The sequence below is a fragment of the Oncorhynchus kisutch genome, linkage group LG3, assembly GCF_002021735.2.
Source record: "Oncorhynchus kisutch isolate 150728-3 linkage group LG3, Okis_V2, whole genome shotgun sequence".
NCBI classification, from domain to species: domain Eukaryota; kingdom Metazoa; phylum Chordata; class Actinopteri; order Salmoniformes; family Salmonidae; genus Oncorhynchus; species Oncorhynchus kisutch.
In genome coordinates, this window is record NC_034176.2 from 21,858,012 (window position 1) to 21,874,365 (window position 16,354).

General features: G+C 40.4%; 1 protein-coding gene across 1 annotated transcript in view; it reads left to right on the plus strand.

The window, feature by feature from the left end:
- The window catches only part of LOC109871664 (fibroblast growth factor 17-like), a 36,571-nt gene extending 23,090 nt beyond the window's left edge, over nucleotides 1–13,481 (plus strand). Inside the window, exons 2-5 of the mRNA XM_031819010.1 lie at nucleotides 7,834–7,870; nucleotides 8,594–8,771; nucleotides 9,470–9,576; nucleotides 12,155–13,481. Coding sequence (XP_031674870.1) covers nucleotides 7,834–7,870; nucleotides 8,594–8,771; nucleotides 9,470–9,576; nucleotides 12,155–12,445 — 613 coding nt within the window. The 3' untranslated portion in view covers nucleotides 12,446–13,481. The remainder of the gene's footprint in view (nucleotides 1–7,833; nucleotides 7,871–8,593; nucleotides 8,772–9,469; nucleotides 9,577–12,154) is intronic.
- The last annotated feature ends 2,873 nt before the right edge of the window (nucleotides 13,482–16,354 follow it).

Here is a 16,354-nt window from a genome sequence, read left to right on the forward strand (position 1 = left end):
GGGTTGGGGCCCACAGTCAGGCAGCTACTGGAGGGCTCACAGCAGCAGACAGAACCAGTTGGGAGGCAAGGCAGCAGATGGAAAAAAGCAAGGCGGAGAACCTGTCATTCGCCTATACTTGCACATGCATGATTACAGAATGTGATGTTCTGAATTAGTCTGCTAAATCAATGAAAAGCATGTTCATGAAGTCATTCTACTTGAATGTGAACCATCATAGCATGCTCCACATTTAAACACGCATCAGTCATGATTGTCTATCTGCAAACAGTTTCAATCATACTACACGTACAGTATGTCCTGTTCTGTACAGGAAGTTGTTGAGACACACAAAACATTTTATGCAATCACTAGGAGATGACTGACAGCTTGCTAAACTGTATCCAGGGGTGCAATATGTAACACTCCCCCCATGTTATTTTGCCCTGGCTGTTTGGAATGTATCAACAAGTTCACAAATCATGTCAAAAAAGCAGATGCATGTTTTGCTTATAATTTGCACAAGGCACAAAAACCAATAAGGTGAATGTTCACCTATAACTCAGAATAAATTTTTTGCACATTTTCATTGCATTATTAGCACTATTTCAACATTAAAATGGACAATATTAAATTACATGTTGTTGAGGGGCTAGAGCAGGGGTCAGGGGTCAGGTCCTCAGGGACTATTGCTGCTGTCAGTTAACGTTTATGCTTCCTAGGGTCTTATTTGCAGCTAAGCAACCATGTGTGTACTACAGTTATTTTGTGACAATTTATCCATTAGTGGCTGGGGTGACCCAGCAGGACTACAGTCATTGAGGATTGGTGTTGTGAATCATCAACGAGAGGGAAATGTATATTATCAGCAGTTGATCCCTCTCCCTCTCAAAGATGAAATATTTTCATCATAATTAAGTATTCTCCTGCTTTTAAAACAAAGGACACGGTTTACTTTGAAAACAACATTTATATTATAATGTTATATTGCTAAAGGAATCAACTACCTATGATAAATGTATACTAGTGTTCTATCCTTCCTCTGCTACAACAAGGATCATTTCTAAAGGATCCCCCTACAACATATCTCAGGGAATTTACTCAGCAATTCAGTGTTGGCCCAGTGACATCAGTGGCATACGCCTGAAGTCTTTGCTGTCAACTGAAGATAAAATAAATCTTAAAAAGGCCTATCTGTGAGTCCTTGAAACCCCAAACCAGTCAAACATAATGGCCTAATGTGTCCTTGGGGAGCAGGAGGTCACCTGTTCCTGGATGCATAACTAATTTCTAATAAATTGTTTTTTTTTCTCCTAATGCCAGTGTTTAGAGGTCACATTGTTTGCATGTTGTTTTTCTGCAGTCTCTCGTCTCCATTTTCGTACTGCCACGTGAGACGTGAGGAGTCTGGGATTTGCTCTGCTGAGCCTGAAAAAAACGGTTGAATAATACATTTGATCGTTTTTATTTTTAATGACTCGTGATTTTCCTGAATTTCTCCAAAGATTCATAAATACTGCCTATGACTGTTAGAGACTGAGGGACAGCCTCAAAGTATCTCCATAAAAATGAATGCAATTTTCAAACAAGGACTTTTTTATGAAGGTATTGGAACAGCTGCTACCAATACTGTGTTGGCAATAACTTCATCAAATGTTAGTTAATGTTGTCCTTTTTCTAAATGTTGGACCTTCAAAGCACTTGATCTATGCCACATTAACAACAGTGACTATCTTCAGAAAGTGATAGGGCTTCGATGTGACCTTGTGCCTAACCCTGTTACACATGTGCCTTGAGCATGTTCATTGCTCTGTGACATTTTGCTCCTTAAAAATAACACAGATGCTCTGACGTCCTCGGCAGGCCTGTCTGATTCCAGGCATTGGAATTGGACAGTGTCCGGCTATTTTCATTGCCTCTCTGTGAATCGCTCTTGTCTGAGTCACTCTATTAGTTTTGAAGCCTGACATGTTACCAGCTTCTTGATCTTGTCAGATGAAGCAGTCAAACCCTGTCTGCATATGGTTGGTGTTAATCGTGGATCAACAACTCGGGTTTCACCTGTTGAGCATCCCATTTTAGATATATATACAGTACCAGTCAAAAGTTTGGAAACACCTACTCATTCAAAGGTTTTTCTTGTGAAGACATCAAAATGATTAAATAATAGATATGGAATCATGTAGTAACCAAAAAAAGTGTTTAACAAATCAAAATATATTTTAGATTTGAGATGTTTCAAAGTAGCCACCCTTTGCCTTGATTCAGCTTTGCACACTCTTGGCATTCTCTCAACCAGCTTCACCTGGAATGCTTTTCCAAAAGTCTTGATTCAGCTTTGCAGTTGTTGGCTGCTTTTCCTTCACTCTGTGGTCCAACTCATCCCAAGACATCTCTATTGGGTTGAGGTCAGGTGGTTGTGGAGGCCAGTTCATCTGATGCAGCACCCCCAAGATGGCTTGGAATCCTTCTTGGTCAAATAGCCTTTGCACAGCCTGGAGGTGTGTTGGGTCACTGTCTTGTTGAAAAACAAATGATAGTCCCACTAAGCGCAGATGGGATGGTGTATCGCTGCAGAATGCTGTGGTAGCCATGCTGGTTAAGTGTGCCTTGAATTCCAAATAAATCACTGACAGTGTCACCAGCAAAGCACCCCCACACCATCACACCTCCTCCTCCATGCTTCACGGTGGGAACCACACGTGGAGATCATCCGTTCCCCTACTCGGCGTCTCACAAAGACACAGTGGTTGGAACAAAAAAAATCAAATTTGGACATATCAGACCAAACGACTTCCACCAGTCTAATGTCCATTGCTCGTGTTTCTTGGACCAAGCAAGTATCTTCTTATTATTGGTGTCCTTTAGTAGTGGTTTCTTTGCAGCAATTCGGCCTGATTCACACGTCTCCTCTGAACAGTTGATGTGTCTGTTACTTGAACCCTGAAGCATTTATATGGGCTGCAATTTCTGAGGCTCGTAACTCTTATGAATGTATCCTCTGCAGCAGAGGTAACTCTGGGTCTTCCTTTCCTGTTGCGGTCCTCATGAGAGCCAGTTTCATCTTAGCGCTTGATGGTTTTTGCGACTGCACTTGAATAAACGTTCAAAGTTCTTGAAATGATCCTCATTGACTGACCTTCATGTCTTAAAGTAATGATGGACTTCTCATTTCTCTTTGCTTATTTGAGCTGTTCTTGCCATAATATGGACTTGGTCTTTTACCAAATACGGCTATCTTCTGTATACCACCCCTATATTGCCACAACACAACTGATTGGCTGAAACGCATTAGGAAGGAAATAAATTTCACAAATGAACTTTTAACAAGGCAAACCTGCTAATTGAAATGCATTCCAGGTGACTAACTGATGAAGCTGGTTGAGAGAATGCCAAGAGTGTGTAAAGCTGTCATCAAGGCAAAGGGTTGCTACTTTGAAAAATCCCAAATACAAAATATATTTAGATTTGTTTAACACTTTTTTGGTTACTACATGATTCCATATGTGTTATTTCATATTTCGGATATCTGCACAATTATTCTACAATGTCGAAGAAAAAAAAAAGAAAAAAAAACTTGAATGAGTAGGTGTGTCCAAACTTTTGACTGGTACTGTATATTTTTATTATATGGGGTTTTGACTAGGCCTGTACTGTGTCTTCCAATACTAGCAAATGCACTTATTCTAATATCGTGGCATACATCATATTTTGATGTGCTGGCAATAACTGTGGACCCATTCAAATTCTGTGTGCACGTGTGTGTGCATGTGTGTGTGCGAAGGGTTGTAGGCCAAGGCTCATTACAGATAAAGGGGGTGGGGAAACTAGTTCAAATTTATTGCCTGTGTCAGCTGTGTCAAATTTGGCAAGCTCAAATGGTCAGCTTGCAAATGGTTGGGGTATACGTAGGGGTCAGAGGCCTTTCTAATATCCACAAATCTGTACATTTTGAGCACACACTACATGTGTAAATAAAAACATAGGATTAATGGAATTAGATTAAAGTTAATTACGTTAGTAAAATGTTGATACATTTTTACAAATGTCTCATCATTTATCTCTCACGTCTGAGTATGACAGTTCTAGAAAAAGTCCTCTCTAACAGAACATTCTATGAGAGGCAAGTATGCATGTTCTGTCATACAGGCGTTGGACAACCAAGCAATGGTGAGAGCCCTCCTATAAGTGTATGGAGCCCTCTCATCAGAGCACTGCGGAGTGACCTTATAGCAGGGGTTTGGGTGGCTAGAGTGGAGGTGCTCCACTGCTGTGCAAGCATCCACAGTGGCAATCCACAGATATTCTCCAAGCTCATCTTCTGAAACAATCTTTAGTTTTTATCATTCATAAAGAGGACCACCCACTTTCTAAACCTTTGCCTCTATTTGTGCAGGGTCAGAAAAGAGTGTCCAGTTGTTCTTTATGGTGGAGATCTTTACGATGTAGTTGGAGCTGTTGGGAGACCACCAATCGTCCTTTCACTTGTTACTGGAGGTACAGTAGCTCTGAAGTATACTGGATCAATATTGTCATGTGTTGACAAAGTTGCTCAAAATAATAAGTAATTACATGTAGTGATATTGTATAGTGAGGCTTTAAAGCTGTACATAACTTTATGCAGGCAGCCTTTGGTCAGCTGGTAGCAAAACATGAATTGATTTGAGGTAGGTAAAAAACATGGTCACTGCATGACGAGGAATAACGTTTTCACATCTGATTTGTCTGATTTTGGGAGACAAGTTATGCTCTAAGGTGGTCTCTGTTTAAATATGGGTGTGTCTATACATTAATAATCACATATGATCAGTTTCACATTGAAGCATGACACTTGAGTCAGATCTATCTGCCCACCTGTCATGGGTTTCTGTCATTCCACCCAAGTCTTTTTAAAAAGTCACCCCCCCTCTCTCTCTCCTGAGGTTCAAAGAATTCTGTACCTTTTCTGTGGGTGGCTGTAGGTGCCTGCTTTTCAGTGAAAGTCTGGTTATTTCCATCACAGCTTTAGCGCCAGTAAAGCCAGTGGAGACATGAATAAATAAGATCAGGTTGCAAGGCCTCAGATCTCACCGTCACTTTGTAAACTGAAGTGGGGGTGTGTGTTGGGGGGGGGGTAGACGAGCGGCATTTCATGAAACCACTTCTCTTTTTTTCGTTATACATCCCACTCCCCAAAAATATTGCTGACACCAGAGCAAGGCAGCCTGCTGGAGATGAATTCCACAGTGATGAGGCTAGCTACTGCAAAAGCTCTCTCTCCCTTCAGCCACTCCCCAAATTTCTGCTACTTAGCTCCTAAAATTGGAGTCTAGTCACAAGAGCTAAACATCCCACGCTGCCGTGTTTCTACGTATAGCAGTATGTAATAACCCTTTTGAACCACAGTCATATTCATCACCCACTATACTAGCATATAAATAGAAAATACCAGTGACATGAAACATTAAGGATGGCAATGCCTCCAAAACTACTTGTGATGAGCAACTAAAAATTTGCATTTTATGCGTGAAAGGTCAATGAGTGTGGTGGACTAGTGGTGGTGGTGGTGGGCTTTAATTGTCCCCGGCACAAGGTGCACCTGTGTAATGATCATACTGTTTAATTAGCTTCTTGATATGCCACACCTGTCAGATTCTTTAAAAAGTGTATATTTGAATTTTACAAGAAGACTAAGCTGAAGACAGGATCAAATATCAACAGATGCCTGACAAACATTCTTTGAAGAAGCAAATAGATTTTCCAGGTGATGTGGTGTCTATTACTGCTGCATAAGAAATTGTGGTTTATTTTTGTATTGCTGTATATGCATCTATATGTATACATTCAAATGTGTTTGGAGAATATTTCCTTAGAGCAAGGTTACCTTGGTTGTCTGAAACTTCGTTTTTGTTGTTGTTGTTTTTTACACAAAAAAACATTGTTTGTTGTTGGATTATGTCAGAGACTACAGCTTGACCAACGCAACTTGATGGATGGACTGACTGACCACTTTTAAGAAGTGACATTAACAAGTGGAATCAACTGCTATGAAGTCTGTCAGTGGCTACCATTGCCTGTCACACATTCAGCAGGATGAGTTGTCAGAGATGCTTAACTGCTGTTGCTACAACTTGTCAGAGATGCTTAACTTCTGGCTGAACAGAGGGCCAGTGATGTGAGCGGTGGACGATGTAAACACTGGGACTTGCTAAATTCTTCCACAGAGCCCACATTACACAATGTTCTGTTTGAATGTACCCTTTATTGGTAGAAAATGTTATTTAAACTATAACAGTGCGAGGTTTTCCAATTGTGAAACTGTCTCTTGCAATCTGTGCTGCTAGGTATAAGAATATTTGTAGTTAATGTGCTGTATTGGATATCAGTGTAACTAAAGAAATAAAGAAATTCTAATATAATTTTATATAACATTAATTACAACTCATGTATTGCACTGAAACAATAAATTGTGAAAATATCAAAGTCTCTCAGAGACATCACCATAACCTCGATGACGACTTTGACACTGGTGAAGGCCTAGACAAAAATAAACCTTAATTCAATGAATGCCAGTTTAACCAGCGAAAAATAAGAATCCTGTTAACATCAGTTAGTCATCAATTAGTGACGTTGATTAGGCTACTACACATTGGCTTATCTCACCAGACTACCGTTGCATCATGACGAAACAGCCTATTGTTAAAATGATTTGTTTTACACATTAGCTGAACGTGTGAGCAGTAAACTGCTCAACGAGAAAGAACGTAAAAGCGATGGAGTATTTGGCACATCATTGCCACACCTCTTAAAGTGACATTAAGCTACTCACTTATGAATACAGAGATTAATTATGATCTAAATGCATTATAACATAGTTGATAAAAACGCATTTTATATCCGTCACGAGAGAGAGATGAAAAGCAAGATGTAGGGTTAAATTAACACTTATCTTGTAACCCAATCAGTCTTTTTATATCTTGTGTATTTTCATAAAATTAAACAAACATACGAAGTTCATGCTGATATGCATACTGCATGTTGGTTCATTTGTCGTTAATTGCGTAGGCTTATAATATGCGTAATATTGTGCGTAAAACATACCCAAAGTGCATCCATTACCATCTGCACCAGGGAGCTACAAAACCTTTTGCCCCAATATTTTCGACTTTACATTCAACTGTGCCCTGCCCACCCACAATACAAAACCTCCAACTCTCAACTCGTGGGAGGGACCTGCCTTTCAACATTTAACCACTGCCCAGCAAGAGGCCAAGACGCGCTGAGTAAGAGGGCTTTTTAAACGTGTAATTACTTGGGGCTACATTGCGATACAGTGCCTATGGGTGACACTTTTCTTCCCTTGAAATAAACATCCAAATGGCAATAGCTAATAGTTTTTCATGTGGATTTTGGAAGTTTGACTCTAAAATGTATGATGGATCTCGGTGACTCTCTTGGTTGCAGACTTGTTGGATACTCTCAGGAAGACTTTCACACTTCAACACACATGCAGTAACTGGAGTATATGATTTCCCCCATATGCGTACCATAATGTGTTTCTCATATGAATTTATGAAGAAGGTGTTTCACATCTGAAAGTTGGTGTGTGAATGGAATAAAACTCATAAACTAACAAGAGACACGGAGTGGACAGGTCAAGCGGATGCAAGGGAACTCTTGGATTATTTTGGATCCGTTGGGAATATTAGGCTACTTGCTCTCTGTGAAGAAAAACATTTGCGATTGGATGAAAGAATGTATGGAATAAATCAGCGCTGTATTTACATGTAAGAAGACTACCGTTTGAAATATTCTTATCAAAACAGATTGCAATGTTGGTGATTATGTTTTATTTATTGTGATTTTATTTTGCAGATCTTTTCATTTCTTCGTGTTGTGGTGCCATGCTCAGGTAAACCCTCTTCCATAGTTCCTCACAGATTGCAGATAGATTCCTCGCAGATTGATTCCTCGCAGATTGTATAGACAGTTTGGGGCGCAGATAGTCTAGTGGTTAGACCATTGGCCCAATAACCAAAAGGTTGCTAGATCGAGTCCCCGAGCTGTCAAGACACCAATCTGTCCTTCTGCCCCTGAACAAGGCAGTTAGCTGTTCCTAGGCCGTCATTGTAAATAATTTTGATTAACATTTGGTTTAGGTGACGTGAAATCAACCAAAATATCACCATGTTACTTAGATTAAAAATAGGGTGAAAAAAAACCGAAATGCCCTTATGTTGAATACTTGTTGCAAATCCAATTCGTTTTCCACGTTGATTCAACGTCATCACATTGCTTTTTGTGGGTTGAAGTAACGGGTAAACAACATTGATTCATCCAGTTTTGGGCTGATGATAAAGATCATTTAAAGTGCTTGCTTGTTATTTTCAAGTGGGCCTCTTGCTTCTGAATGCACTTAATATGGCTAATGTCACACAATATTTTGTGATACCACAGTATTTGATATGATGGGCTTTTGTTTTACCAAATCATTTACACATTCGGATGTTTTATTGTTTGGATTGAGTTATTCAGTGAGGCTCTCCTCGGGCGGTGGTTGGTTTATTTTAGAAAAAAAATAGAGGTTAGAAGAAAATTCTATATGTGATTTTATTTTTCCCTTTTGCATAAAAAGGGGGAGAATCACCCGTCTCCTAATTTTAACCAGTATGTGATGGAGCAGGGCGCAATGACGGACCAGCTTAGTCGGCGACAGGTCAGGGTTTATCAACTATACAGCCGGACCAGCGGGAAGCACGTCCAGATACAGGGCAAGAGGGTCGCCGCTACTGCTGAGGACGGCAACAATTACGGTAAGTTGTTCCCATGACACAATGGTGGCTGCATTTGGGTTTTCAACCAGTCAGAACCATGCATACAAGGCTAACGGCTTGTTAATAGTTTTTTAATGAGGACTGCATTTGTAATGAGCTGTCTGTCTATGAAGAGGTGTGCAGGGCTAGCCTAGGCTACTTGCCCACCTATTGCTGGCCCGACCCTCTGTGGGGCTGTATGTTCATTTAGCCTGTCTACTGTATCTAAACCCTTGTCTGGCGAATCAGGCCAAGTCTTTTGTCCTGGTCCAATACACATGCCAGTTGTTAACCCTAATTAACCAGGGGGTGAATCAATTGACCCATAGGACAACTGCAATTGGGATTTGTTGTATTCCACTTCCATTACTTTTGTCTTCAAACATGATTAATGCTAACACTTAATTAATCCTCTCAAACCTGAAACACATAATATCTCACATAGGCTGTTGTGATGGTCTCTCTCCAGTGAATGTCAGTTTATTTCAGGATCCCCTTTTGCATATTCTTTTTTTGTAGGCCAATAGATGGCAGACAGTTTATTTTTGCCTTTATACAGGTTTGTATTATTCCACTTCCATATTTTTTTGAATATGATATAGAGAGTGTCCAAAATGCACTTGTTATGTAGTGAATTTACATATGCCTAGTGGATTTATCACATCATTTTCATGTGGATATTTGTGTGGATGTTGTAGCACGTCTCTTTGTAGAGACTGACACCTTTGGCAGTCGGGTTCGGATCAAAGGTGCAGAGAGTGGACGCTACCTCTGTATGAACCGGAAGGGGAAACTGGTTGGAAAGGTATGATATCAAATCCACATCACTTTCAAAGTTGTAAGAATTCCAGCGTGCTTGTTTCCTAGTTTGTCATTATGTATAATGAACAAAAATATAAACGCAACAGGCAACAATTTCAACAAGTTTACTGACTTACAGTTTATATTAGGAAATCAGTCAATCGAAATAAACTCATTAGATCCAAATCTATGGATATCACAATTGGGCAGGGGCGCAGCCATGGGTGGGTTTGGGAGGGCGTATGCCCACCCACTGGGGAGCCAGGCCCAGCCAATCAGAATGAGTTTTCCCCACAAAAGGGCTTTATTACGGACAGAAATACTCCTCAGTTTCATCAGCTGTCCGGGTGGCGGGTCTCAGAAGATCCCGCAGGTGAATAATGCCGGATGTGGAGGCCCTGGGCTGGCGTGGTTACACGTGGTTTGCAGTTGTGAGGCCGGTTGGACGTACTGCCAAATTCTCTAAACCAACGTTGGAGGCAGCTTATAGTCAAGAAATGAATCTAAAATTCTCTGGCAACAGCTCTGGTGGACATTCCTTCAGTCAGCATGCCAATTGCACACTCCCTCAAAACTTGAGACATCTGTGGCATAATATTGTGTGACAAAACTGCACATTTTAGAGTGGCCTTTTATTGTTCCCCAGCACAAGATGCACTTGTATAATGATCATGCTGTTTAATCAGCTTCTTGATATGCCATGCTTGTCAGTTGGATGGATTATCTTGGCAAAGGAGAAATGCTCACTAACAGGGATATAAACAAATGTGATCAGAAATACAGTCTAGACATTGTTAATGTTGTAAATGACTATTGTAGCTGGAAACGGCTGATTTGTAATGGAATATGTGAACAGAGGCCAGGGGTGTTAGCTAATCCAAGTTTATAATTTTAAAAGGCTAATTGATCATTAGAAAATCATTTTTGCAATTATGTTAGCACAGCTGAAAATGGTTGTCCTGATTAAAGAAGCAATAAAACTGGCCTTCTTTAGACTAGTTGAGTATCTGGAGCATCAGCATTTGTGGGTTCGATTACAGGCTCAAAATGACCAGAAATAAATAACTTTCTTCTGAAACTCATCAGTCTTTTCTTGTTCTGAGAAATGAAGGCTATTCCATGCGAGAAATTGCCAAGAAACTGAAGATCTCGTACAACGCTGTGTACTACCTCCTTCACAGAACAGCGCAAACTGGCTCTAACCAGAATAGAAAGAGGAGTGGGAGGCCCTGGTGCAAAACTGAGCAAGAGAACATTAGAGTGTCTAGTTTGAGAAACAGATGCTTCACAAGTCCTCAACTGGTAGCCTCATTAAATAGTATCCGCAAAACACCAGTCTCAACGTCAACAGTGAAGAGGCGACTCCCGGGATGCTGGACTTCTAGGCAGAGTTGCAAAGAAAAAGCCATATCTCAAAATGACCAAGAAATAAAAAATATTTAGATGGGCAAAAGAACACAGACACTGGACAGACGAACTCTGCCTAGAAGGACAGCATCCCGGAGTGTTCTGCCCCACCTGTACTGTGAAGGGAGTAGTACACAGCGTTGTATGAGATCTTCCGTTTCTTGGCAATTTCTCGCATGGAATAACCTTCATTTTTCAGAACAAGAACAGACTGACGAGTTGTCACATGCGCCAAATACAACAGGTGTAGTAGACTACTGTGAAATGCTTGCTTTTGAGCTCTTTCCCACAATGCAGAGTTAAAAATTAAGAAAAATATAAAATATACGTGACTTATATTGTGTTATAATGGTACTTATTTGTAATGTCATTCATTAGCTTGGATAGGGTTGGTGACAGAAAGACAACCCAGCTTGTATTTCATGTAGCATTACAGTTTCAAGGCATGGGAGAAACTCTCCTCACTCCATTTGGTGGTTGGTCAGGAGTCAACCCTCCACTTCTTGAATGGAAAAAGAAAATATGTATTCAGTGTTGTCTGCTTGCCATGAGAAATAAAGGGTTTCATCTCGCATCATCATTTTCATCTGTCATCATCATTTTAAAAGATCTGGTTGAATCTAGTGAATAAATAAATGTAGATAAAGGGTGTAGCTTTCTAGTGGTTCCTCTCTTTTGAAAACCTTAGGTTAGAGAGGGATAGTTTGCTAATACTTCTCACAACTCCTACAATATAGTTATGGTTGTGTGGTTTGGATATGCTGCTAATAATTTGTACCTAATTTTAAATATATTCTTCACTATTCCTAGTTTACTCTTAGTTATTGGCTGTACTGATACAGTATGTGGTATCTTCATTGTAGTTTTAACGAAACTGTCTCAAAATGTAGATACAATGGGTTTGACCTTGTCGTGTAGGCTACTATTTGGCTTGTCTTGTACCCATTGTTTGTCATTGTTATTATTCTGTTCTGTGTTTCATTACAATATTGAAGTATTCAATTTTGTTTGGAGTGTGGAAATTAATAGATAGCAGTGTAGTTCAGAGGGAAATACTGTAAGTAGCCAAATCAGATGTTGTTTTTAATATGCCTTCTAGTAGTGGTGCGAAACTGTGTATGTGTCTATAAACTTGGATTTGACTTAGTCTTTCCTCTCTCTCATCCTATCAACAGCCTGATGGCAGAAGCAGGGATTGTATCTTCACAGAGATTGTTCTGGAGAACAATTACACTGCCTTCCAGAATGCCAAGTATGAGGGTTGGTATGTGGCTTTCACCAGGAAAGGGAGGCCCATCAAAGCCTCCAAGACGAGGGAGAACCAGAGAGAGGTCCATTTCATCAAGAGGCTACACAAGGGCCCACTACCTTTCCCCAACATGGACAGAATCAAACAATTTGAGTTTATCAGTTTTCCACCCCCCCGTCGAGCGAAACGGAACAGGAAATCACAGACTGCTGCCTAGTACAGAACAAATCGGACTATTATTGAGGAAAAATTTAAATTTTATTTTTGTATGTTTTTAATATGTGGAAATACTTAAAATGCGAAAAAGTCTAAAGTAATTTTGTTGTAAAATGATCCCATGTAAATCATGTAAGAGAGTAAATGAGATTTATGTATATATTTAATATGACAGTGTGTATGTATGTGTTTTCTTTTGCTTTTTGATTGGTCCCGTGACAGAGTGGGTATTGGATAGGTACATTAATAAACATGTTCAGCTTGGTTATCACAAAACTTAAGCGTGACAAATGCAACATTTGACCTTTAGATCATCTCTCTCATTTGATATGAGAGACTAGTGCTGAATTTGATTTCTAAGTTAAGAAAAGCTCTTCAGAAATGTACAGGAAGTAGTAATGTTCTTGTTTCACAGATCAGTGTGTACAATCAGTGCATAAAGAAAATGTATCCAGTATAAAAATCTGTAGCCAAGTGGCATACCATTCTAACGAACTGCTATGCCAAAACATGATTTATTGCTCAGGTATGATTCTTTAAATCAGGGGTGTCAAACTCATTCCATGGAGGGCCGAGTGTCTGTGGGTTTTTGTTTTTTCCTTTTAATTAAGACCTAGAAAACCAGGTGAGGAGAGTTCCTTACTAATTAGTGACCTTAATTCATCAATCAAGTACAAGGGTGAAGCGAAAATCTGCAGACACTCTGCCCTCTGTGGAATGAGTTTGACACGTGCTTTAAATAATCCACCTACCAATATGTAGCCTAGCTACTGTACTTATAGTCAGAAATATGAAATAATTCGCTTACTATCAAAGTGAGACATGTACTGATTATACTTAGTCAATTCCATGCTATTAATTCTGTTGCTTAGCCCTACTGTTTTGTACAATTACGTAAATGCTTCATTCAACAACACCAATCAAACCAATTCCTAACGCCATTAATTTTCTGTGTAGGATGAACTTGTCATGATTCCAAATGATCAATCACATGGATTTATGGCACTGTTATGACAGATCAAAAATGATATAGCCACTAAGCCCTTTATCAAGGAATAGGCCAATTATATTGTGGAGATTATCGCTTGTAATGAACTTGGCAAGGAAGTAAGACATGGATATTACAATTCATTATCATTAATAGCAAGAGATGTGGTCTAATGTTTATTTAATATTCATTTGATCTATTTTCAACCTGATGACAGATTCTTTTTTAGGAAAACCATTTGTTAATGTAGTCCTATGAAAGCCACAATCTGAATGACCCCACTGAAGGTGCTGATCCATTCATCCCTCACATCTGTCTTTTATTCAATCATCATCAAAAGCCAGATAAGAGCATCCATTTCCAAAACTGGGGTTTGTGTAATGCTTTTATAGGGACATTTCCCCCCGATCCTTTCATAATAGTGATTAAATAAATTAGCCTGCTGACATGGTATACACTGAGTGTACCAGACATTAGGAACACATTCCTAATATTGACTTGGAAGCCCCCTCTCAGAACAGCCTCAACAGCCTCTACAAGGTGTTGAAAGCGTTCCACAGGGATGCTGTCCCATATTGACTCCATTGCTTCCCACAGTTGTGTCAAGTTGGCTGGATGTCCTCTGGGTGGTGGACCTGTCTTGATACACACGGGAAACAGTGTATTCTTGACCTGTGTGCCTGGCACCTACTACCATACCCCGTTCAAAAGCACTTTTGTCTTGCCCATTCACCCTTTGAAAGGCACACATACACAATACATGTCTCAATTGTCAAGGCTAAAAATCCTTCTTTAACTTGTCTCCTCCCATTCATCTATACTGATTGAAGTGGACTTAACGAGTGACATCAATAAGGGATCATAGCTTTCACCTGGTCTGTCTTTTTAAAATGTTTTTCTTCTGCTAATACTAGGATGATTGAAGTGGAGTAACAGTTCACTCTAGTGGTTATCATTGTATACTGCAACGGTAATTGTGCCCCATTGGGCTGATCAAGTCATTTTTGTTTGCTTCAGGTTTTCTTTTAGGATAAGCCCAATAACCCCATCAGAATAAACTGACCCTGGACCTGCACTCGCTGTGTTAGAAATGCTACAACTGTGTGACAAACGGAAACATGACCGTAAAGAGTTTCTCAATTGACCCCTTTCTGTATTTACAAACATTTCCACACAAGGGCGATCTGCGTAAATTAGTGGAGGACAAGTCAATGTGTGGGGGTACCTGTTAGTCAAGGTAATTTGTAAATGTTGGTAGGGGTGAATTGACTATGGATAGATAATAAACAGCGAGTAGCAGCAGTGTACAAAACAAATGGGGGGGGTGTCAATTTAAAATAGTCTGGTGGCCATTTGATTAATTGTTCAGTAGTCTTATGGCTTGAGGGTAGAAGCTGTTGAGGAGCGTTTTGGTCCTAGACTTGGCGCTCTGTTAACTCCTGCCGTGTGGTAGCAGAGAAAACAGTCTATGACTTGGGTGACTGGAGTCTCTGTCATTTTCTTGGCCTTTCCTCTGACACCGCCTAGTATATATGTCCTGGATGGCAGGAAGCTTGACCCCAGTGACGTCCCGGGCAGAATGAACTACCCTCTGTAGCGCCTTACGGTCAGATGTCGAGCAGTTGCCATACCAGGCAGGGATGCAACCAGTCAGGATGCTCTCAATGGTGTAGCTGTAGACCTTTTTGAGGATCTGGGGACCAATGCCAAATATTTTCAGTCTCCTGAGGGGGAAAATGTGTTGTCATGCCCTCTTCACGACTGTCTTGGTGTGTTTGGACCATGTTAGTTTGTTGGTGATATGGACACCAAGGAACTTGAACCTCTCAAACTGTTCCACTACAGCCCTATCCGATGAGAATGGGGGCCTGTTTGGCCCACCTTTTCCTGTAGTCCACAATCAGCTCCTTTGTCTTGCTCACATGGAGGGAGAGGTTGTTGTCCTGGCACCACACTTCCAGGTCTCTGACCTCCTCCCTATAGGCTGTCTCATCGTTGTCGGTAGCAAACTTCATGATGGTGTTGGAGTCATGTTTGGCCACACAGTCATGGGTGAACAGGTAGTACAGGATGGGACTAAGTACACAACCCTGAAGGGCCCCCGTGTTGAGGATCAGCAAGGCAGACGTGTTGTTGCCTACTCTTCCCACCTGGGGGGCGGCTCGTCAGGAAGTCCAGCATCTAGTTGCAGAAGGAAGTGTTAAGACCCAGGGTCCTTAGCTTAGTGATGAGCTTTGTGAGATCTATGGTGTTGAACGCTGAGCTGTAGTCATTGAACAGAATTCTCACATACAGTTGAAGTCAGAAGTTTACATACACTTAGGTTGGAGTCAGTAAAACTAGTTTTTCAACCACTCCACAAATTTCTTGTTAACAAACTATAGTTTTGGCAAGTCGGTTACGACATCTACCTTGTGCATGACACAAATCATTTTTCCAACAATTGTTGACAGATCATTTAACTTATAATTCACTGTATCGCAATTTCAGTGGGTCAGAAGTTTACATACACTAAGTTGACTCTGCCTTTAAACAGCTTGGAAAATTCCAGAAAATGATGTCATGGCTTTAGAAGCTTCTGATAGGCTAATTGACATAATTTGAGTCAATTGGAGATGTACCTGTGGATGTATTTCAAGGCCAACCTTCAAACGCAGTGCCTCTTTGATTGACATCATGGGAAAATCATAAGAAACCAGCCAAGACCTAAAAAAAAGATTGTAGTCCTCCACAAGTCTGGTTCATCCTTAGGAGCAATTTCCAAATGCCTGAAGGTACCACGTTCATCTGTCCAAACAATAGTACGCAAGTATTAACACCATGGGACCATGCAGCCGTCATACCGCACAGGAAGGAGACGCGTTCTGTCTCCTAGAGATGAAGGTACTTTGGTGCGAAAAGTGCAAATATATCCCAGAACAA